The sequence below is a fragment of the Lonchura striata genome, chromosome 1 (genome assembly GCF_050655825.1).
Source record: "Lonchura striata isolate lonStrDom1 chromosome 1, ASM5065582v1, whole genome shotgun sequence".
Lineage (NCBI taxonomy): Eukaryota > Metazoa > Chordata > Aves > Passeriformes > Estrildidae > Lonchura > Lonchura striata.
The window spans coordinates 92,388,354-92,411,744 of record NC_140703.1 but is presented as its reverse complement, the minus strand read 5'-3'; the positions used below and the strand labels follow the sequence as shown (position 1 = coordinate 92,411,744).

Here is a 23,391-nt window from a genome sequence, read left to right as displayed (position 1 = left end):
ATGTTGAGAATTCATATTTTGTGCCTGTGATGTAGCTGTCTACATACTAAATTTGATAATAATGTAAATTTAGAAAACCTGTGCTAGACTTGAGTAATTTGGTGTTTGTAGCATTTGAGCACTGACACTTGAGTAGCAAAGTGCCTTGCCTTTTGGCATATTGGGAGAAGCTGCCTGTGAAGTTCTGCACTACCCTTTTGGATTTAGAAGTAGGACAGTAGTTTATTCATCCAAAATTGTATGCCACTGTAAGGCAAAACCAGTAATTCTTGGATGATTAGCTACCTTAGGTTGTGGGCAGACATCTGTAAAGCCTTTCACTCTTCCACGTGTGTAAAACACTTGCGCTTTTACATGTGTGTAAAAACCTGTTGGCAAGTTTTACTTTTTTTATGGGAGATGTGGAAAGAGATGGTTTCAGCATACGACAGAAAAATATATTTGCATCTTTATTACTAGGGCTGAGAAGGGAAAAGAAAGGTAGTCTGAAGTGACTGTCTTGTGCACACCTTTAAAAACACCTATTTCTGTATTTTTGGTGAAGCTATTTCATAATAACTTTTTGTTTGCAATTGCATTCTAAGAATTGCATTCTAGGAATGAAGAAATGAAGTAAATGGATAACAGAGTATTTAGAGTGTGGTTTATGCATTTTATGCAGTATTTGTTGGATATAAAAATCAGAAGTGAATTTTTTATAATTTTATAATTTTTTGCTGCTTAAAATTGGCATTTGCATTTCTTTATTGTTGGAAAGTAAATATAAGCTTTTGTGTGTGTCTGTGCAGATGGTCTGGTCCTGCCCTTTTGATGGTCCAGTTATGTTCATTAGGAACATGAATTCCTAGTCTCAGGTCATTCTCAGCAAGAGATAATTGCTGAGATGTTTTGAGTGGTAAAATTTGGATTACTTGGAAACAGAAATCTAGACATGAAGAGTGCTTCCAGGAAAACAAACTTCTAAATATAAACACACACATGCCTAGTTAGCCTAGGCATTTGCAAGGCAGGAGAGGATTGCTATTGTTTTGAAGTTGGACATTTTGTTAAGTCCATTTTTCAATTTAAGTTGTTGCCTATGGGCACATTTTTTGTTTTGAAAGAAGAAAACTGAAAGACCAATGCTGTTGAAAAAAGCTGAGGATTGATATTCAGGCCATATGCTTATGTGTTTAGATTTGCTGATGTTAATCATTCTCTGGGTTAGTTGTTTTTCTGTCATTGTTTTTAAAGTTTGTTCTCCATTATAATTGCAATTAAACACTGTTGTAGCATAAGCATCTTGGTTTCTCAGTATGTGGGGAATAATTCCTTGCTTTTTTCTTCCCCAGAACTGGGATATTCAGGCCTTGCAGTTCTTGAACTTGTTTATTTTTCAGTCTGTTTTGAAGATGATGACAGAAAACCAGGAAGGATTCAGTGACATGAAGAAGTTTATATGTAGAGGAAGGTTGTTGTGACTCTTGTCATGTCTAAGAAAAGAAACCTAGTATTTGAAAGGCTGTTAGACCTTTTCCTTAAGAAGTCCTTGGCAATGGAGTTCATCTGACCAACTGCAGACCTTTGCCTTTGAGCTAAATATTTTAACCATCTTAGAATGAGATTGGACTATACCCAAAATAGCTGGTTTTCTTGCCCCTACTGAAAAATTGCTCAATATCAACTGAGCTAGTTGTCTGAGTCAAAGCACAGTGCTAGAAATACCTGCCACTTAATTTTTTTTAATTTTTCTTATATACCTTAATTACTAGCCAAATGTTCTGGAAAAATTTACAAGTGTTACTTTCAAATTTGTAAGCTTTTAAAAGTGTAATGGAATGAACTTTAAATACCTGTGTTGTTCAACGTGCACACTGTGTTCCACTGAGAGTGAAATTCACTTCAGAGTCTTTATTTATGAACATAATGTGTCTAATTTGCAATTTTAGGCTTCCATGCTTTCAGTCTCATGCAGACAGAAAAAACTGTCACAGCTGTGCTGTGGTAGTGAAAGGCAGGTGGTAGTGCTGGTATGTATGATTAGTTTAGACTTTCTTCATAATCCCTTACTACAAAACCTCAGTAAGAATACATGATTTAAATAATTAGTTATGACATTTAAATTTTGTGTCTTTGTACAGAGTATTACATTCTGGATTTCTAAGCCAGAAAAATGAGAGTACCTGTGAACTTGATTTTCATAACATGCTAAAAGAAAGGCAGCAAAAACTAGTCTTCAGATAAAAAATATTTTACTATGAGCAGTGGATGAAGTAATGTTGAAAGGATTGGCTTAAGATGGGGTGAACTGTTTTTCCTTCCTCCCCAAATCTCATAACACTTAAGAGTGTTTGGGTTATTGTGTTGCTGATATGCCACATGCAGAAAAGGAAATTTTGCTTTAGTTCTGTCTTGGTGATTCCCAGAACAATTCATTCCAGGGGGAGGGGGTATTTCATGGAGTTATAGAATGGCTGGGATTGAAAGAGACCTCAAAGACCATCTAGTTCCAATGCACTTGCCATGGACAGGAGCATCTTCACCAGAGCAGATTGTTCAAAGCCCCATCCAGCCTGTCTTGAGCACTTCCACACTTCCACTTGAACATGTACTAGCATCCACAACCACTTGCAAAGTAAATGTAAAAAAATGCACTTTTATTTATCTTCTTCTTTTTATTTGTAATATGATTATTTACGGAGTTGAGTGTCTTCAGAGTTAATATTTTACTAATTTCAACACAAAATTGCTTTTACCTGATAAAGTAACCTAGTCTGGGTCTAAAGATGTCCACACAAAGAAATGAAGGTGTGATTGTAACATGTTAACTTAGTCTAGCATTTGCTCTATCAGTTTTATCATTCCCAAAGGCAGCACTTTATCTCTCAGAACTGACAGTGTGTGCAGAAGCGTGTATAGTGTGAGATTGCTAGCAGTGGGAAAACCTGTGCTGGCATGAAAAAATGTGCTAGCATTATTGTCTAAACTTAGAGATAGTGTGAATTAATACATCTCTGTGAAAACCATGCCCCTGTTTCTTGTGGGTTTAGGGATTTAGAATTTCAGGGTGACCTAAGTTATTTCACAGCTGATTAAAAGCCCTCAAAACAAGCACAAACACAAAAGGGGAATTGTTCAGAATTAGTTTTGTTGCCATGTAGTGCTTGAATAATACAGAATAGGAGGAGTGCTCTGACCTTGTTATCTTAAGAACATTGTCTGCATGTGCAATTTCAAGATGTTTCTTCTCTCTTTAGATGATATTTTGAATACAAATAAGAAACTTTAGGATTGAGAAGCTGCACGGTCACCATAAATTTAAAGATAGAGCTGTTTAAGCTTAGTGTTGCTCTAAATAATTTAACTCTTTAGGTTTCTTGATAAATTTTTTAAATTTATAATTGGTTTAAATAGAAACAGTAAAAGATACGACAAAAACATGTGTGTATGTATATTAAAAATATAAATCAAAATGAAATATTTAATATACTTAGCTATTTATTTTACATGAGAGTGGAAGGCATGAGTTACCTGGCAAAGGACAGTAATTCATGTTAGTTGGGAAAGGGTGACCAGTCAGCACTCAGCAAGTGCTAGAAGAGATGAAAAGTGTAAAGAACAGCCCCAGAAAAAAGGCTAGAATATTATCCACGGTTTTACCTGTTCTTAAGCCAAATGTCATAGAAGACAATGCTTTTGAGTTTCCAATAACCATTAAAACAGCTCTGGTCCTCCAGTGTTCTCTGAAATCATGTGACTTAAGTTTATGGTACATGTTTTGATGGAAGAACTTGCGTCATTAAGCAGGTTTTCTTTTCAAAAGAAATTTGGTGTATGAGGTACATCCATGTACAAGCTCCATTTGTATTTCTTGAAAAGCACAACATTTCCCACCAGCACTGCCTGGCAGTGGTAGTATAGGCTCTGAAAATGTCAAACCTCTAATAGTTTATTCATATGAATAAATTACTAGCATCTTCAAATTTGCCATGATATGCTTTGACATGAAAGAAGTCTCTCAATTTCAAGTACCTGTTGTTTGGAGGCAAAAAAATTATCTTATGTACTGGAAACAGAGGGGAGGCATAGACTTAAAAGTAAAGAAATGTTTGATTTACCTGCTGAATTTTTTTTTTTTTTTTTGCCAGAGATGTTTTCAATGATCTGATCTAATTTACTCCTCCTATATAGTTTCAAATATAAGTATAGTATATATGCAGTTTGTTTACTTCTGGAAGAGAGGGTTCAGGAAAAAACAAGCAGTCTTGAAGTTTTGGCTGTTGCATTTTGGAAAGTAACCCTGTGTTTTGGACGTTGAACTATTTAGGAAATTGAATTCATTCTATAGTAATATAATTCTGCTATATTTAAATTTTGACATTAAAAAAAGAGTGCTATATGTTTTGAGGATCCTATGATTTTCTTCCATTTTCATATAGGAACAATCCATTTTTTGTTACATTAGTGCTCTAGATTAATTATTTTTGTATGGTCCTACTTGAAGATTGAGGTTTCACAATGTGGAAATTTTGGGAGATTTTTCTGGCAATTTCAGTGTCCTAGTAGTAAGCAACTTAAAGAAGAAGCTTATGCATGTTGGAATCAGAAAGGTATAAATCGAGTCTTTAGAACATGAGATGCCTAAAGTGTTGTATTTACTTTGAAATGTAAATTGCTGAGGAGCTGTTAGCATAAGTAATTTTACTCAGGGTTGTTTATGTAAATAAAAAAATAGAAAGATAAGATGCTTGCTTCTGTTTAGGTTTCTTCTTGAATTTTTATGTTGGAAGCTCTAGAAATTAATATTTCAGATGAGAATTAATTGTTTAAATAATTTTCTAGATTGTTGGTTTTCCACACAGAATAAAGCAGCGTGCTGCAGAGTTGCTTACATTTTTGAACTTCAGTCTACAGGAAGTCATTGAGACAAAGAGGCTCGAGTTCTGCCTTGAAGTGGAAAGAAAAGAAGAGGAGATTAAGCAACGATTTGTGCAGAGAGTGAAGGAGAAAGCAGCAATGTTGGAAGAGGCAGAGCAACAGGCAAGCATGCCTGTTTGTCTTGAGTTTGTTTTCTGAGATTTGGAACAACTAAGTTCTTAACAAAATCACTGGTTGATATTTATCATTTCCTAATATTTCGAGGACAGTAATGCTTTAAATCAAAGGCAGTTTGATTACACAAGATGATTGGATTAGCAGATTAATTAGACACCAGCAAACGAGAATATGTCTTATGAGGAGCAGCTGAGGGAGCTGGGGTTGTTTAGACTGAAGTAAAGAAGACTCAGGGGAGAGAGACTTTATTGCTCTCCACAACTACCTGAAAGGACTATAGTGAGTTTGGGGTTTGTATTTTCTCCCAAGTGCAAAGTGACAACATGAGAGACAACATGAGAGGAAGTGGACTAAAAGTTGTGTCAATGGGAAGTTTAGACTGGATATTAGAAAAACATCTTCACTGAAAGGGTTGTTAAGTGTTGAAGAACAGGCTGCCCTGGAAAGTGGTGAGTCACCATGCCTGGAGCTATTTAAAATATGTGTAGATGTGGCACTTGGGGACATGGTTTAGTGGTGGACTTGACAGTGCTGGATTCATGCTTGGACTTGATGATCTTAAAGGTCTTCCCCAGCGTACATGATTCTGTGATTCTATAAATGGATCTTGTTTTGGGAAGGCAGGAGCTTATGGTCTAAAGGCTTTAGTGGGTGTCTGGTAAGCATCTGTAGAGTAGGAGTTGATACGGTGAAGTAAGAGACTGATGAATATAATGGTTGTGTTTCTTTGTCTTCTCTAGCAGTGTGCCGAGAAACATTGGTATGCCATAACAACACAGCAGGTGCTTTTTGTGCATAGACTGCTCTGTAAAAACCAAGATTTTAGGAAAAACTCTTTCCTGAGGCTTTTCAGAGTGGGCCATGTGGGTTTGCCCGACTTCCAGATTCAGCTATTAAATCTAAGCTTAGCCCTCATGCTGAGAGGTTTGAAAGTGTGTAAGTCTGATATTCTGTTGGTCTGTTTCAGTTTTGGTTTCAAAATCTCATCTATTTCCAGCTGCCTTAAGACTGTTTGAAAATATAGAATATATCTTGGCTCTGTTTTTGAAGATTTAGTCCTGTCAAGCTGGACTAGCAAGATAGGATCTCCTCATCTAGTTTCTGCCAGACTCTTATCATGGTCATGTGTATTTATATTCAAACACTGGTTTAATTGAAATTGGAAGCCTGTGTATTTTTATGAATGTACTTTTCTGTATATCAGTCCCCCAGCAAAGCTGTAGCAGGTTTTTTGAGGTGTTCAGGTGCATGTTTTAAATAAGAAGGCAGCTTAATATTTGTTTTCTGATTCTGTTAAGACCCCCATGCTACTTGTAGGAAAAAAAAACAGATTTAGTCCTTCTCAATATGAAGCTATCTAATTGGAAGAATGCTTAGCCATGTTCAAAGTAGGTTCAGCAAGATCTAACCTTTGATATTTTCCTTGTATGATTTATACCAAGTGGTTTGTTAACTCTGCATATTGCAGAATTATGGATATTACTTTTCCAAGTTCCTGATGTGGGAAAGTGATCATGTAATCACTCCTAAAGAGCATTTGTCATGTACTCTTACTGCTCTATTTGTATCTGGAAACTAAAGAAAACCAGGAATTTCTGTTGAACTTCAGATTTCTTTCACACCCTTCATTTAGAGGAGACTTGCAGGTGCACCTATAAAATTTGTCAGGTCTGCTGTGTACAGCAGGCGTACTATTACATTTATAGTCTTAGTTTCTTCATTGCAAGGGCAGGATTCTACGAGAATTTGTGTGTGGGGAAATGAGAGATGAGGAAGGATGAAGTATCTCTTTTGTTGTCACATACAACTTTACAGTAGGTTTAAACTGGTTAAAATAGATCTGGAAACTAAAATGCATTAATATGTCAAAAAAACCGAATCAAAGAGCTGAAAAGTAGGTAGCTTCTTGCAGCCCACCAGTAACTCCCCAACCAGACTAACTCTGTGTACTTATTAATACTTAAATCTGATCAATATACACTTCCCCACTATATTCTACTTGAGTCATCTTGATTTAATCTTCTGTTGATAATAGGTTCATCTCTAAAGGCCTCCTTTTTTGATACAATAAAGATACAGTAAAATGTAGTAGGGAATCTAGTATTCACTTAGTGCCTTCCATGTTTTCCACCTATACTTGGAGTGTAGTAGCCAGGATCATGAGAACAGTCTGATAAAAGTTTTTGTTTTTCTGTATTGCTGCTTTTTAATCTTAACAGTTTAGGGAAATAACTGCAGTTTCTAATGACCACTAACACAAGCTGACACGGGTTTTAGTGTTATTTTGCTGAGGGTTTTTGTATTGTAATATCACCACCTTGTGTTGCCAGTCGGAAATGTTATTTTTTGTGCTTTCTTTAAATAGGTACTGACTAAATTTGAACATCTTACGTTAATGCATCAAGAAGAGGAGCTGAAATTAGGGGAAGAGAAAAAACGTCTAGAAGATGAAATAGCTCAGTTTGTTGAAAAGAAGGCTATCACTGAATCGATTCAGTCACAAGTGTCTGTCTCTACCCCTGGTGTTAGTTTGAAGAAAAAAGGACTGCGAAAAGTAAGTGCTGGTACCAGTCATCAGAGGGCAATGAGAAAGTTCTTCACATTCACTTTTATAACTCAGATTTCAGTAATCTTTTAGAAAAGACAGATGCTCCTATTCTGTGATAAGAAGACAGAAGTGTATAAAATACCCTCATGCTTGGATTTACTTTTAGAGTAATTGCTATATGTTCTATGAGCATTGTTTTATCTTTCTTTTCTTTTTCCCGTGAAAGAACCAGGATTTTCAACTTGAAGTCAAATGCTTTCATATCAGAGATGAAGGAACTATGAATGTTGGAGAGCAGAGCGAGAGGGAGAGTGAGAGTGAGAAGGAGGAGTTAGAGAGAGAAAGTCACCCAGGAAGTTTCAGGAATAGTATTTGATTGCAGCACTCAGGTTTTGAATGGTAGGGTATGTTAGTAGTTTTATGAAGTGTTCTAACTGCTGTTGGCCCATATTAGATGTGTCTTCCTAGTACAGGTTTTTGAGAGGAGAGATTGATAAAATTGGCTGTAAAAACATGAAATGCAGAATATGACCCAATAAAGATTTCACTTTCTCCCACCCACAAACTTCTTTCTTTCACTACTCTCAAAATAAAAACTTGAATAAATTGTGAAAACAGAGAAATACTTTCAGAAGTAGTGTCCAGAATAAAATGCTCAACTGGTTTATATTAAAAACATTGAATTAAATATTCATATATTAAATTAAATTGACTTAAATGTTTTTCTTCTCCAAAACCAGAACTCAATTAACTTACTAACTTTTTTCCTGATAATTTACAAAGTTACTGCAGATAACATTTTGTTAATTAATAACTTCCTGCAGTTGAAAACAGATTTCTTGGTTATGAATTTATTTATAACTGCTATATTCTGAAGAACTTTAGAAGCTACATTGGTGCACATATTTCTACAGATATCATCAAGCTTTGACATTTTTGGGGTGTATGCTAGAAGCCTAATTTGGCCAAAGTTTATTGCATTTCAACTACTGTTATCAAATTCCATTTCCTAGATTCCTTTCTTTCTGGATTTGCACATGAAAGAGGAATTCTTGGTAACAGAAGTCATTATCTGCACTACTACAAGTAACTCCTCTGGTTTAGTTTTATTTCTTCAGAGTATGCTAAATTTATATGCTTGCTGTGGTTTTTCAGTTCCAGCTTTATGTAGTACTGGTGACAGAAAACATAATACTGGTAATTTCTCATGAGGAAGCAGTGATTCATGGTGTAATCTTGAAGGTATAAGAGTTCCAGTTTCTCTAATATCTCTTGTTGCTGCATTCTTCAAAAGAATAATTTTTAAGCATGGTCTGTATGCACACAGTGTGGTGGTTACTGTCATTGTCATCACAGGGTTTCTCTTACAGCTCTGCCTTGATACATATTTGCCTTACATAAGTGTGGTCAGTTTGCTTTAACTTTAAATGCATTGTGCCAAAGAAGGCGTCCCTGCCACAAACAGTTCTATTCAGACTATGAACAGTGTAGTACAAAAGTATTCTGTGAAAATATCCACTGCAAGCTTCCTGAAGAGTTCTTTTTGAATGGTATTGTTTATTAGTCCACTAAGTGTTATTTAATACAACTATTGACATATTTGAACCATTTACTGATTTTGCTGATTGATTTTTGCTTATAGGTTTTTATGTACAAGCAGTGTTCTAAATTTCAGATACAGTCTTTTTAATCAAAATTTACTGAGATATTTTTGCAATGCTGTACTGTTGCAGGATAGTTAATCTGATATTACTAACTCAGTGTGGAAAGTACCTATAGTTGATGGTTTTGAGTGTGGTATTTAGTTACAGTTGAAGATTTACAAAAACTCCAAGCTGGTTAAAACAAGTTCTAAATGCTTTGTATGTTTTCAGTAGTCATGATAACTAATGGGAAACTATAAGAGGTACAGTTCTCTGGAGTTGTATTGTTTGACTGTTTAAAAATTAAATACTAACTTGACAGAAATAAAATAGATTGGTTTTGCTTAAGTATTACTCTTGTTCTGCTTCTTGTCTCTCATGTGTTATTAAAAAGGAGTAAGATTTCACATTTAACTGAAAAATATAAAGGTTTTACATCTGTTTTAAATACCTTAAGTCATTTATGGATTGGAAAAAATAATTGATTTTTGTGAACTGTGCCAGAAGGGCAATGTGACTTGTGATACCCTTGTCATATAGCACTATACTTACCATATAGTCATGGAACATCTCAAGTTGGAAGACCATAAGGAGCTGGAAAAGACCCTTAAGGTTCATTGACTCCAGCTCCCTGCTCCTTGAAGGACTACCATAAGATCCAGACTGTGACTAAGAACATTGTCCAGAAACTCCTTGAACTCTGACGGACTTGGTGTCATGACCACTGCCCTGGGGAGCTGTTCCGTCACCAACCTCGCCTTCTATTTTATTCACACAGTGATGCATCCCATATAATTTTAGAGGGGTGGAATAGACCTTAAAGAAGCATCTAGTCCCAAGCCCCTGACATGGACAAAGACACGTACTACGGCTGCTCAGTGTTTCATCCAACCTGGCTTTGAACACTGCCAGGGATGGGACATCCACAGCCTCCCTGGTGGCAACCTCTTCCAGTCCTCACCACCCTCACAGGAAATAATTTCTTTCTAATATCTAACCTAAATTTCCTCTCTTTTAATGTGTACCCATTGCTCCTTGTCCTGTCACTACAGTTCCTGACAGAGTCCCTCTCTGGCTTCCCTGTAGGCCTCCTCCAAATACTGGAAGGTTTGTTCCACACAACCTTCTCTTCTCTGGACTGAACAGCCCCAACTTTCTCAGCCTGTCTTTGTAGGGTAGGTGCTCCAGTCCCCTTATCAACTTTGTGGCCCTCCTCTGGACTTGTTCCAGCAGTTCCATGTTCCATCCAGAGCTGGATGCAGGACTCGAGGTAGGGTCTCACAAGAGCAGAGTAGAGGGGCAGAGTCCCCTCCCTTGCCCTGCTTGGGATGCAGCCCAGCATGTGGTTGGCTTTCTGAACTGCAATTGCACATTGCCTGCTCGTGTTGAGTTTTCCATGTACCATCACCCCCAAGTCTTCTGCAGGGCTGCTCTGAATCAATTCTCTGCCCAACCTGTACATAAAAGATTGTTTTCCTTCAGTAGCAGTGAGCTGGAATAGATAATGAGACATAAACCCTTCATTGACCAGGAAAGAGTTAAACTGCTAATTCAGTCGTCTACAGACAGAACAGGCTGTTACAAAGGAGGAAAGGGTTAAGAGGAGACCCTCATTTAGCACAAATACTCAGGCAAGATATGACTTTGTTCAAGAGAAGAAAATGGGACAGGGCCAGGCTCTGTGATTGCCCCTTCCTGACCAAAATGCAGCTTGATGAAAGACTATTTTTTGTTTGACTTTGTACCGTTGACTGGGCTATTTGCATTTGTTGGATTAGAAAGCAGCTTTTCTTAAAGGAGGTAACAGTGAAAGGAAAAAGATATTTTTAAAGTGATTTGGAATGTTATGAAGTGATCTTGAACAGAATGTAGTAATAATTGAATGATGCATGTTGTCAGCACTCAGTTATCTCCCAGTGTCCTATCCCAGCTGCTGATGTTAGTTAGCTCAAACACAGCTCTTGATGAGTGTTACAAAACTACAAAGACAGATTTAGCTGTCTATAGTCTGGCCACTTTGCTGAGGACAAAGACTGAGAATAGTTAAGTACTGTTTGACCTAGATAGCTCTGTCTGGCTAGTGCTAGAGGATGTGCTGTGCTTTGACAGCTGGGAACCATGAATAGGGACATGTGGTACCACATGTCTTGGTCAGATGGGTTTCTGTGCACTTGCACGTGCTGGCCCTGCAGGACTCAGCAGCAAAGCAAAACTGGTGCAGGCACCTGTGCAGGTCTTTGGAGCAGGTGACAATCAAAGATGGGTTGTTCAGTTGTAGCACAGAAACAACTTAGCACAAAGTAAGACAGCAGGTGAGTTTTCCTTTTTGTTTCCTTGTATTCATTTAAGCAGTGGAGAATCATCTGTAAGTGGGGAAGATTCCACTGTTTTGTTTAAGTTTGCTCAAAGATGAGATACCAGCTAAGAGCACAAGTGCACATCACAGCCTGACAGTCAAATGTAATTCAAAGAATTATAAAAGAGCAACTAACAATATTGTCTGGAAGTGGAGAATTAATAGTGGTGGTAAATAAAAACATGTGTGTCTCCTTGTGGTTTTCAATTGGGCACTTCAGAGAGGTTTATCCTACATGTGTAATGGTTTCAGGACCACTTATTAAGGTCTCTTTATTGTTATGGTACCTTCTGCAAATGGCTGCTGCAAGATTACTTACACTCTGTACAAATCTGAAGGCTTTGTTTTGGTGGTTTTTTTTAATCCTTTTGTTAAGGTTATTTTTTATATTTATTCACAACTGTATATTTGAAGTTACTTTGTCAGTAACAAGCGACAGCCAGTAAGGAATTTTATCTTAAATCTGGCTGACAGGTTGGATGCAAAATTTGGTTACATCAAACTGGCAATCAGTCACCCCAAGGCTCACTTTTAGGGTCAGTACTCTTTAATGTTTTTATAAATGAACTGTACATAGGAGTTGAGTGCACATTGAGGAAGTTTACTGATGATACTAAATTTGGGAAGCTGTGGATTCCCTCTAGATAGAGAGGCCTTACAGAGACATCTGGATATGCTACAGAGCCGTGCAGTCCCCAGCTGCTGGAAATTAACAGGAGCAAATGCCAGAAATTCAGAGGAAGTTCAGACTGAATATTAGGAAAAGACTTTTCACTGGGAGCATGGTTGGAACAGGCTCCCCAGGACAGAGGTAACAGCACCAAGCCTGTCAGAGTTCAAGAAGCATCAGGAATATGCTCTTAAGTCATATGGTTTAATTTTAGGTAGTCCTGCAAGGAGCAGAGGCTTGGGCTCAGTCCTTATGGATCCCTTCCAACTTGAGATATTCTGTGATTCTATGATTTTAACTTATGGAAACACAAGCCTCTTGTAACAGCAGCAACATAATATTTTTGTAGAAGGAAGAATATTCAAAAGAAAAATGAGTAATTTTTCAAGACCTTTGTGAAGACTTCTGCAATTCACATTCAGTGAATCACTGCAAAAATTGTTTTAGTGTAATTCATGGATGGGTAAAATACTCAGCTGGATTTTTATGAAGTACTGAGGCATCTACGTCTCCACATTTTCTTTAATAAATGTATTTTTAAAAATCCAGACCCCAGCATCAAGGCAGCAAAGTGTCCTGATAGTTAAATACAGAAACTTGCCGGATTTTAAAGCAGACAAAAAAAGCTTCAACAGGGTGTTCGCTAGGGTGCGCTCAGAGCCCACGGCTTCTCCTTTCGGGGAAAGGACCGTGACACCCTGAACAGCCCCGACTACTTAAACCTGGCTTTGTCGAGGTGTTGGTGTAGGTGGGCTCGACGCCCCTTCCAACATCAGCAATTACATAATTCTGTAGCACTTTTACAACAAGCACTGTTTTTTTTTTCTTCAAATATTATGAAAATACTTATTTTCTGTAGAAGCAAAGGTATAAGCACAGAAGGCAACATTAGAGTAAGTGCAGAGAGAGCTCTGAGCTGATTGATTGGTTGATTACATGCTAGGGCATTAAAATGCTGGATTCGGACTTCATAATTTGAAAACCTAAAAGTACAATTGCACCTCATTCTGAGCCAAAATCTTTTTAAATTGCTTCCTGGAAAGGTGTGAGAAAATAGCATATTTTTCTTGTTGAGAGCTACAAGTGATATGTGTCAGGATGATTTCTGGGTGACAATCATGTGAGCTTTAGACTTTCTGAAAAAGAGTACTTAAGGAGCTACACAAATGTCTTTTGGCAACAGATCTCTAAGTATCTCTTTATTTTGGGGGCACCTGTATTTGCAGTCATTAAGGAGTAATCTCTCTAGCACTTCAGTGTATCACAGTTTATAAGTGCAATTTTCATAAATGAGAAGCCCACCAAACCAATTATTTCAAAATTAAATTCTGGCTACTGGTAGACATTTGTCTTTCTCTGATTTTCATATCCAAGTGTGAAGGATTTTGATATATTCCTATTCATATATGCAAATACGTACCTTTTTTGTAAGCGTAGAGAGATGTGTCTCACACCTGCTGGTGCCTATGGATATATAGATCACTCACAGCAAGTGGCAGAGGTTAGCTAAGAGTGGGCCTTGGGCTGTGTGGTTCCTGATCAGTTCAGGAGACTATTCCAGTTCTTATCACTCAGTCTGGGTGCCTGCCTGCAGTGTCTGCATTCCCTTGGGCTGGGAGTCAGAAATCTTTACTGCCCCATTAGTCCACATACGTCTGGGGGGATGATTGTTCCTGCTGAGAAGAGACAGCAGGGCAGAGCTCTCTGCAGATTTTACTCCTCTGTCCTCGCAGAGTGGAGATGTGAGCCTACTCCTTTCTTTGGAAGATGTTAACTCCTTCACCTGAGGCTTACAAGCAGCAGACTGGTAATCATCACCCCTCTGGAGAGAAGAGAGAATAATTGGCATGTTCAGAAAGAAGATGAGAAGGTGCTGGTGTCTGCACAGCTGTTCTTCATGGCTTCTACTTCGGTTTCGTTGGTAAGTCTGGGGAAAGGCAGAGACTGACTTCCATTCCCACTTGTGTTGGCAGTGTGAAGATGCTCAGTCCTTTGAGCTTCTGAGGAAACAGTGATCCCTGTGCATTTTGGCCAATCCAGCTGACAAGGTGTGCAGGCAGACAGGGCACACAGAACTCTTTCACAGGCTATCCTCAAGTGTTTGTTACCCCCATCACATCATGGGGCGTGACAGGACTCATTTGAGTCTTGTCCTTGCAGGCTCTGGTGAAGAATGCATACCAGGTTAGAAACACAGCAGGCAATACTGATACACTGTGCAGAGGAATGCCAAATACAAAAAAAATATGGCTGTGTTCACAGCAGATTAGTGCCATCCAAGCTTTGCCCCAAGGTTAAATCAATATATACTCCTAATAATTTAAAATTTACAAATATGCAGTGTGAATACCTACATGTGAGAAATAATTCAATTGCCTGTCCTGGTGGGGTTTGAGATTGGCATTTGTATTTTGTCTCCAAAGTTACAGAAGTTCTTTTTGCCTATGCCAACTTCTCAAGGGAAAAAATCTCTTAGGCAAATCAGAGTATCTTCTGACTGCTTCTCAATCTTCATTGTATTTATTCTTACAAAATACACTAAGAAGTTAAAAGACATTGCATTGGAAAATGACTTCCACAATGGGTAGGGATTTAAAAGCATATTTAGATGTTTTTTTAAATTTGCACCCACTCAGTGAAGATGAGCCATGGAAGTAAAAACATCATAGTTTTTAATGTGTAACTACAGTCCTGCAGGAAATCTATGATGGACTACGTACTTGGGCTAACATCCTTTGCTGGTGAAAAGCACAGACCCCTGCTCACCAAACTTGTACATGGATCTCAATTCTACTGTTGTTTTGACTGATAAATAAAACAAAAGAGCTTCTGTGGTAAGTGATCTACATAAGGAAGAGAATGCATTCTGAATTCTGACTACTTTGGGTATTATATGAGACCTTGGTTTCCCTAAATGCAAAATTTCAATGCTTTATGCTGTAGCATCTTGATTTCCCAGCCACTTGTTAGAGAGGAACTCACGTACATGTTTAATGTCCTCATCAGAGGAGAGGCTTCCCTGATATGTAATGTGTCCTGAGTTGTCAGTCCATCTTGCTGGCTTTCTCCAGCTTTAGTGAGATGGTAAAGGAAAAAAAAGATTGTGCAAGAAAAAAAAAAAAGTTCCAAGTTTAAGTACATGTCAGATTTTGCTCCATTGCTCCAGTATATATAGTTTCTCAAAAATTCCTTAGTCTGGTGGACAAGTTCATTGTCTGAAATGTGAGAAAGCTCATTTCAAATTGCTTCTCCAAGTTTGGCAGAGCAAGGGGCTGGGATTAAAGCTCTTCACACTCTGAAATAATTTGTGAATATATTTCCTGTAGTTCCCTACAGGGCAGGGCTTTCTCTGGTTGATCACTGAGTGACAGTGATCTTTGGGAAGGCAATTGTTTTATGTGTGACTTCTTGGAGGCTCTGGAGTAGTCAGAAGTTAAAAAAAAAAACAAAACACAATAGAAAAAACACTTTTAACAAACTCCACCCCAAACTTCTGTTTCTGGGGTGGCAACACTGGCTCTGGGAGCTGGTGCTTGCCAGAAAGCCCTTTGTAATCTCCTGGCTCAATCAGACCTCAGGTTCATGCTTGACCTCACTGGGCTGGTTTTGGTAGGGCTAAAAATAGTTCAGTTTATGAATCTAGTAATTGAAAATACGATCACAGAAACTAAAGGGCACTGCTGATAACATTCTTGGTAAGTGAAATGTAATTATGGTGGGTGGCACAGCGGATTGCCCCAGTAAGGGCTTGTGTGTCAGTTGTGTGTTTTGAATGCGCCATTCTGTGCCTCCGAGGTCAGAGTGTTCCTTGAGAGTTTTATGGGATGATACAGTGGAGTTTGTATATTGGCAGAACTTACTGCATCAGAAAGTAAAGATACTGTATTGCAAGCTGTGAATTAACAATTGCTGCAAACAGCTGGCTGAGGTTGCTGTCACTTTACATAGAGAAATAAAGGAATTATAGCCTAATATGCCTGTTGCTGAAAGCCTTGTTTGGAAATTTGCCTGTATAGGATGTTTCAAAAAAAAAGCCCATAGAATCCCTATGTACTTCTAAAATACTATTTATAGCTTTAAAATTTTTATAAGGTGCAATAATACAAATGTCATATCTCAGAATGTAATACCTGAAGCAATAAATTCCCTGTTCTCTTAACAGAAATACAAAACCCACATGCAGAAGCTTCTGGGTCCTGCCTTGTGCAGCCTTGGAGGTTGCAGGTGCATCAGTGAGTTTAACTGGATAGGAAAAATAAAGCATTTCCTGTTTGATATGAAATGAAGTAGAAATTACTAAAAATGGCAAGCAGGCCATCCAAAACCGCAGAGGAATTTACAGATGTGTATGATTTCAAATAAATTAATTTTACTCTGGTTAGTATGTAGTCAAGACGGCACAAAGACTACAAAATAATCCCTAATCTTGTAAATATGGCAAATGTAAGGGACACACCAACTGAAGTGTCCTCTTGATGTGTATTTTTGTATCATCCTTAATCTGCTCACCTTTGATAGTTGGAACCCAGTTAATGACTTACTAAAAGGATTCTTTAAATAAACTGTTTTCATGTCGCTTCGCAGAAAAAAGTAGATGTGAGGTCTAGGACTTCTGTGTTTTAAAAAAACAGATCTGTTTGCAGGAAAGACTGGTTTTTAAAAAAGATTACAATTGTCTTGGAAATGTAATTTCTTTGAAATAAGGAGGGAAAGGTATATTGTGGTTGCTGTCAGTCTGGGTTTCTCTGGATCTTTTATTTGGTACATTTTTGGGTTTGTTTCTTCTCTTTATATTTTAAAGGCTCTTTTATGGAGGCTGCCAGTGAGGGGTGCTGCGTGATCACCCCAGAGATGATGGAACTCCTGAATCTATGTCCTGCTGCCAGCCAAAAATTATGTTTGAGCATAAAAACAAACCCCCAAGCAAAGGAAAGCTGTGAAAGCCTCGCTTTATAAAGGGAACATTAAAGGATTGTCAGGATTTTACTCCTCAGAAGCAGCCAGAATGAAAATCCTCAGGCAGTTTGTACCCCGTGAGAGTGGAGTGGCAGGGAGGATTCAGCAGCGTGGGATGTAAAAACTGTCTGGCAGGGATGAGGTTTTCAGCATGAGCAACCCAGGGGCAGAGAGGAGAGTGGCTGGGGTGGGCATGGAAAATCCTGACCTTCCCAAGGTGGGGAGTTTAATACAGTGTGTTCTAATACTTGGATGTGGAAGACTCTTGAGATTTTTCTGTCTCATCTTAGTTGTCAAACACACAAGAGATTATTTTGATTTAAACCATTTTAGCAGCGTATTTTATCGTTGCACATTTTTGTTTTCTTTTAATTCTAGACATAACAGTATATCCTTCCTCTTTCATCTTAGCCGCTTGCTCACTAAATCTGGTGAAGGTTCTCAGCCTTAAAGCTGAAAATGTGCATTACCTAGGTTCAAAAGAATGCTCTTTGGTAATACACTCAGTGGTTTACATCCAAAAAGTACCCTTCAAAGTAAAAAGTGCACAGCTGATGTCCCTGTCCCGCTGTGTTGACACTGGAGCTGGAAGGCACCTTGGCTCTGTCAGGCACTGTGCAGATGCTCGCTCCTTCCTGTGGTGTCTGAGGATGGGTTTGGAAGTAGATCAAAGTAGAGATTAGAAGTGCAGCTATAACCAGGTAGGACAACAGGAAACTCCCTATTTAAAAGAAAGAACTTCCATCTGGGATTTCTGATATGATTTCTTATGGTTTTGGAGTGGGTGATGTCTGATCCCCTTAAGGAGGGACAGTAAGAACAAAAGTAGTTCTGTTGCAGTGAATATTAGAGACAATGGAAGAAAAAAGTTCACCAGCTGAGATTCAGCAGTGGCAAGAGTAGTATTTTTCTCTTTCTGTCAAAGGCAAGACTTGAGTCCTAGCTCCTACAGAACCCTGAAGAAAAATCTATTTCTCCTCCTTTCTGAAGAAAACCCAGTGAAATAAAACATGTAATTTAATTGTATTCTGCACAAACTGCTTCTTTGGACACAATGAAACATTTTGTTCTCTGGCACAAGAGGGTCAACACTCATCTGCTGTGTGAAGTTTATCCTTCAAACTCCTGGGGAGGATTTGTTCAGGGCTTCTGTGTTAATGCCTGGGCCATCCTGATGATGCTCTAGGGTGAGCAGGATCTGGGCTAGGCAGCAAGGGATCCTGCTCATGCCAAGTGGTCTGCAGGATGCCTGAGCCTCAGCTGTGCTTGGTGGCTGGAGGAGCCTCTTCAGAGCCTGATGGAGCTGGTCTGTCTTCACACAGAAAGAAATGAGGGCTGTCACTCCCTCTCTGCCCTTCAGATAAAAACCACCAATTGGTGGTTGCAGGGAACGAGCTGATTTTCAAAGGATGCTTTTACTTCGGGGCTAATTTTCAAAGAATTTGGGGATTAAACCTGAGCCTTTTAGCAAAAGAAATATAGCCTGTGTCTCATTCTCTGTTGGTTCCCATTCTAGCACCAGCCTGCTTTTTCTTTCCAGGCTTCTCTGTGATTTATTTTGTAGGTCATAAGGGTCTTATCCCCTTGCCTTAGTGTCTGCAGGCTGCTGGGGAGCTGCTGGCAGCAGGGCTGATGCAGCTGTACAGTCTCCCCTGGAGGGATGGGCCTCTTCCCTGGGAATGCAGTGCAGCCTCCGGGTGATTAACTGCAAGCTTCTGGTGCATGTAATGCAAATGCAGTCTGGACAAGAAGTAACATTTGCCATCTTTTTGCAAAAGTTTTGAACATAAGAGTTTGCTGAGTCCTGCTTGGGAGGGTTTGCTCGTTGTTTATCAAATCACCACTTTTTTAGGCACTGCTGCACAGTCTGTCACATCTGCAGCACAGGACTGTGTGCCATGGCACCCAGAGGAAGGCAGCAGGAGGGTGGAAGCTCTGCAGTGCTGGTGGCACCTTTCTGGGGGCACATGGCTGCAATCAGGCTGCCTGTGGCCCCTGCACCGTGGTCCTTAGCAAGGCAGAGGCTCTTGCCCAGGGGCAGGGAGGGATTTCTTCATCCTTCCCCGAAGACAGTGCTATCCCAGGATCAACTGTGAGGAAATTAAATATGGCTCTCAATGTCCTTAAAACTGTAATGTGACCCCATGTTTTTAGTGCTGTGTAATTCCCACTGAGGAAAGCTTTTCCATGCTTCTGTTTGGTCTCTTTCACACATGCACATGCTCATTCTTCATCTCTTGCTTTGTAGGCCCTTGCTTTCTGAGTGCTTCTTCCATGAAATGTCTTGAGGCTTGATTATTTTCCTCAGGAATACTGGCTTGCACCTTCTCCATGTTATTCTTGTCTTTTGACTGTTGAGGATTTGTAAACTTTTCAGGCCCCATTGTATCATTTCTCTGTGCTCATGGCTGTAACACCTCCTTGCTCTCAATATTGGCTCCAAATGCAGCGTGCTATTTCCTGTAAAGACTAATGAGAATACATCAGCTTGCCATCAGCTCGGATGTGTGCCAGGCCAGTACTCCTCACTAGACTGCACCTCTGCTGTGTGCCCTGAAGGAATGGCGCAGTGACAAGTGGCGGGTGCTTGTCCGACAGCCAAGGCTGTGAGGCTGTGCCTTGTGCTCCTCCTGGTGAGCGTGGCACAGCTCCTTGGGGCTGAGCCATCTGCATGCCACTGGTGTGAACAGCTGGATTAACCCCTGAGGAGTGGGGGCTCTGCAATCCCTCCTGACCCAACCTGGAACCCTGATGCAGTGGGCAGACAGCTCTACTGGAACTGTTGATATCAGAGAGAACTTCTAGCCTTTGCTGGTGCTTGGAGATTCCAGACTATCTGTATGGCAGTGTATTTATTTAGTGGCATGGTAACAGCCCAGCCACGGGCACTTACCAAAAAACCTCAAAGATTAAAACTTCAAAGTGGAAGAAGCTGTAGTATGGAGATAAAGGGGATGAACTTGGAATTTAAACCTTCTTCCCTACTCTTCCCTGGCCGAGGTCACTTGGTTTGTTCAGTCTAGTGAAGAGGAGACTGAGGGGAGACCTCATAGCTTCTTGCAGCATGTTCACAAGGGGAAGCAGAGGGGGAGGCATTGATCTTTTCTCTCTGGTGATCAGTGACAGAATCTGAGGGAATGGCCTGAAATTATGTCAGAGGAGGTTTAGGTTGGATATTAGAAAAAGGTTCTTCACCCAGAGGGTGGGTGGTTAGGCTTCCCAGGGAAGTGATTACACCACCTAGCCTGACAGAGTTACTGGACAACACTTTCAAGCACAGGCTGTCATTCTTGGGCTGTCCTATGTGAGGCCAGGAGATGGATTTGATGATTGCTATGGGTGTCTTCCAACTCAGGATGCTTTATGATTCTATGATCAACATGGGCCCTGGCATCTCTGTTCATTGTTTAGCTCTTAAACAGGACATTTCCCTGTGGCAGGAGTGCTAGAAAATAATCTTTCTGGGCCTAATATAAGCACCTATCAAAGACTCAATTTCTGTCATTTTGTAAGACATGGGATAAGTATGGTAATTGCTGTCTCAGGGCAGGAGCTCCCTTTAGGCTTGCACAAAAATTGAGCAGGTGATAAGAGCCAGGGCTGTGGGCAATTTTACATGGGTGAGTCTGTGCATACATATCCATTGCTTCAGAGGTAAAGCACTTTGCACTGGATGCATAAAATATGATAATTCCCCAAATGGCAGATTAGAGCAGGAAGAGCACTTATTTAATGTTTTTCTACCCTTATATTTTCACAAGGGCTGGGTAAAAACATTAGCAGCCAGGAGCTCTTCTGTCCTTGTGTCTGGTGGATGTGCTAGTCTGCTGTGTCTGTACAGGCTTCACAGGTCCTGTGGTCTTCGATAAGGGTTGGAGTTGCAGTAACTTTGGGACCACAAGAGATGGGGGATAGAAATGTGCTGAACAGGAGGAAGGAAAAGCCAATGGTGCAGAAGCAGAGCACAGCAGGACCCACAGTGGATGAAGAATAACCATGGGCTTACTTGCAGACCTTGTTGGGGCTCTGGGTCTGGTTGCCACCAGACCTCTGCGCTCCCCACGGCTGGCACTCACGGCTCTGTGGTCGCCAGTGCGTTGGCCTTGGGCCAGAGCTGCGCCCTCACTGGGCATCCCCCAGGTGCTGGAGCAACCCTGCCAGCCAACCCATTTCTCCCTGTGTCCCTCAGCTCCTGCTAAGCCCAGACTAAAACCCAGGAAAAGCATGCAAAAGCATGGGGTGGCCTCAGCCGGGGTCAGGCATAGTAGTGGCAGAGGCAGAGGCTGATCTGCGCTCACATCTCTCTCCCTGTGTTGAAAAGACTTTATAAATATTTGGAAAAACAAAAAGAGAAGGGGAAAATATGAATTTGACACACTTAAAAAGTTTGAACTATATAGAACTAGGTTGCAGAATGTACTCATTTAAAAACATAAGAAATATTTTAATAAATGCAAAGCAATGTTGTAGCTGATCAGCTTCTGAAAACCTGAGGTAAAAACTGAGTTGTACTTATTAATGTACAATGGAGGTTTACGTGAGACATGAAAGAGATGTGTTTGACTAATACATTGGATTTGCTGTAATTTTATTAAGTCTGGGGAATGCCTGGCACTGTGCCTTCCTTCACTTTACTGCTGCATCATATGAGCACTTGATTGCTGTCAACAGAGGGAAAGGAGCAGGCACCAAGAGTGGATTTTCAAATGCATATTATCACATTTTGGCCCAAGGAAAAGTGATGGCTTAAAGGAGCTAAAATCAAAGCTGCAGTCCTCTTAAAAACATCATTTTAGGGTCTCCTCAACCCACTTCTGCCTGTTTTCAAGCCTCTAGAAAAGCCTGTACTGCCACGCTAACTCCCGTACAATGACAGAGGGACGCAATGAGAAAACAAAGAAAAAACTGTAATCGGCGTCAAGCCGTAATGAAACTAAATTTTGCCTTAACTGTGTTCAGTTCTTCTGCTGCTGCTGCTGTCACATGCCAGAGGCTTTTGTTCCTAATTGAAAATGATAGCTCCCCAGGTGCTGGGGAGGCATGTGGCAGCCTTTTATTGCCATGTGGATTATGTGCCCGCTATATTTTACACACTGCCTGGAGAATGCGGCAGATTTTATCGATATGAGGGAACGTCCCTCAGCATGTTTTTTTCTGTCTCCCTTGCATTCTTGGTGCAGCTCATTTCCAGTTTTATTAACATCTGGGATGTGGTAGGAAGGCTTCAGTATAAAAATTAGCAGAGGCCTCAGAAAAAAAAAAAATCCCCAGTGCTTGGGTTACAGAAACACAAGTATAATTCTGATATTTCAGTAAAATATAACAGAGGGGAAAAAATCCTCTGAATTTGTTTGACCACAAAAAAGTTAAAGAAATTTAATTTGTCCTCAAAAAGGTTAATTTAGACTATCAAACCAAGGAGATTAATGGAAGTACAAAAATGAATATAGTTTAGAAACTAAGCTTTAGAAAGTAAGATAAGGCTAATGACAAAATAAATCACTTTATAACCATCTACCAAGAGTGGCTCATGACTAATGAGGTACTAGGTGGGTGTCCCTTTCTGAGCTGTGCCCCTGCCCCTGCAAGGGTGGAGCAGCAGCTCCCTTGTCCCACCATCACCCAGCGAGTTTGCATCTTTGCATCCTGCTAGGGCTGTGCTGAACAGGGGGAATGCACTGCTGGGCATCATCAGCTGCAGGCTGCAGGGCTGTGAGACCAGCCTGCACTCCTGCAGGACCAGTCTGCACTGCTGCCAGCCTCACCAGCACTGAAATCAGCAGGACACTTCAGTAGAGGCGTTCCAGAGTGCAGTTTCCTCACTGCTGAGAAGAGCAGCACTATAAAAACTTCTCTGCATCTACGTGAACCTGAAGTAGTTGGTGAGAAAATTGGCTGACCTGGGGATCCCCTTCTCAAGCAAGGGCCCTGCCAGCAGTGGCCCTTGCCCACAGCCACCCTAAAGCCCAGAGGGAGTTTGGATGCCCACATTTAGCATCCTAATTGTGGCCTGGCCCCCAGGGATCGCGTGGCTCAGCAGCAGTGGCGGCTGTGCCTGGGCTGGCGGGTGGCAGCAGGTTGGTGTCTGCCCCAGCGCTGCCCTGGGGTCTCAGACACTGACCTGACCTGACCTGCACCCTGCTGCTGCCCGAGCTGGCACAGGGAAGGGTCATAGTGACAGCTG

General features: G+C 40.2%; 2 protein-coding genes across 4 annotated transcripts in view; one reads left to right on the top strand and one right to left on the bottom strand.

The window, feature by feature from the left end:
* Window positions 1-9,557, top strand: part of SEPTIN10 (septin 10) — a 50,046-nt gene extending 40,489 nt beyond the window's left edge. For 2 of the 3 annotated variants that reach the window (XM_021545536.3, XM_077781562.2), the window contains exons 8-9: window positions 4,887-5,019; window positions 7,400-9,557. In XM_021545536.3, coding sequence (XP_021401211.2) covers window positions 4,887-5,019; window positions 7,400-7,672 — 406 coding nt within the window. In that variant the 3' untranslated portion in view covers window positions 7,673-9,557. The remainder of the gene's footprint in view (window positions 1-4,886; window positions 5,020-7,399) is intronic. The other variant, XM_085558382.1, reaches the window with a different exon arrangement.
* The window catches only part of SH3RF3 (SH3 domain containing ring finger 3), a 322,774-nt gene that overhangs the window by 40,154 nt on the left and 259,229 nt on the right, over window positions 1-23,391 (bottom strand). The window lies entirely within an intron of this gene.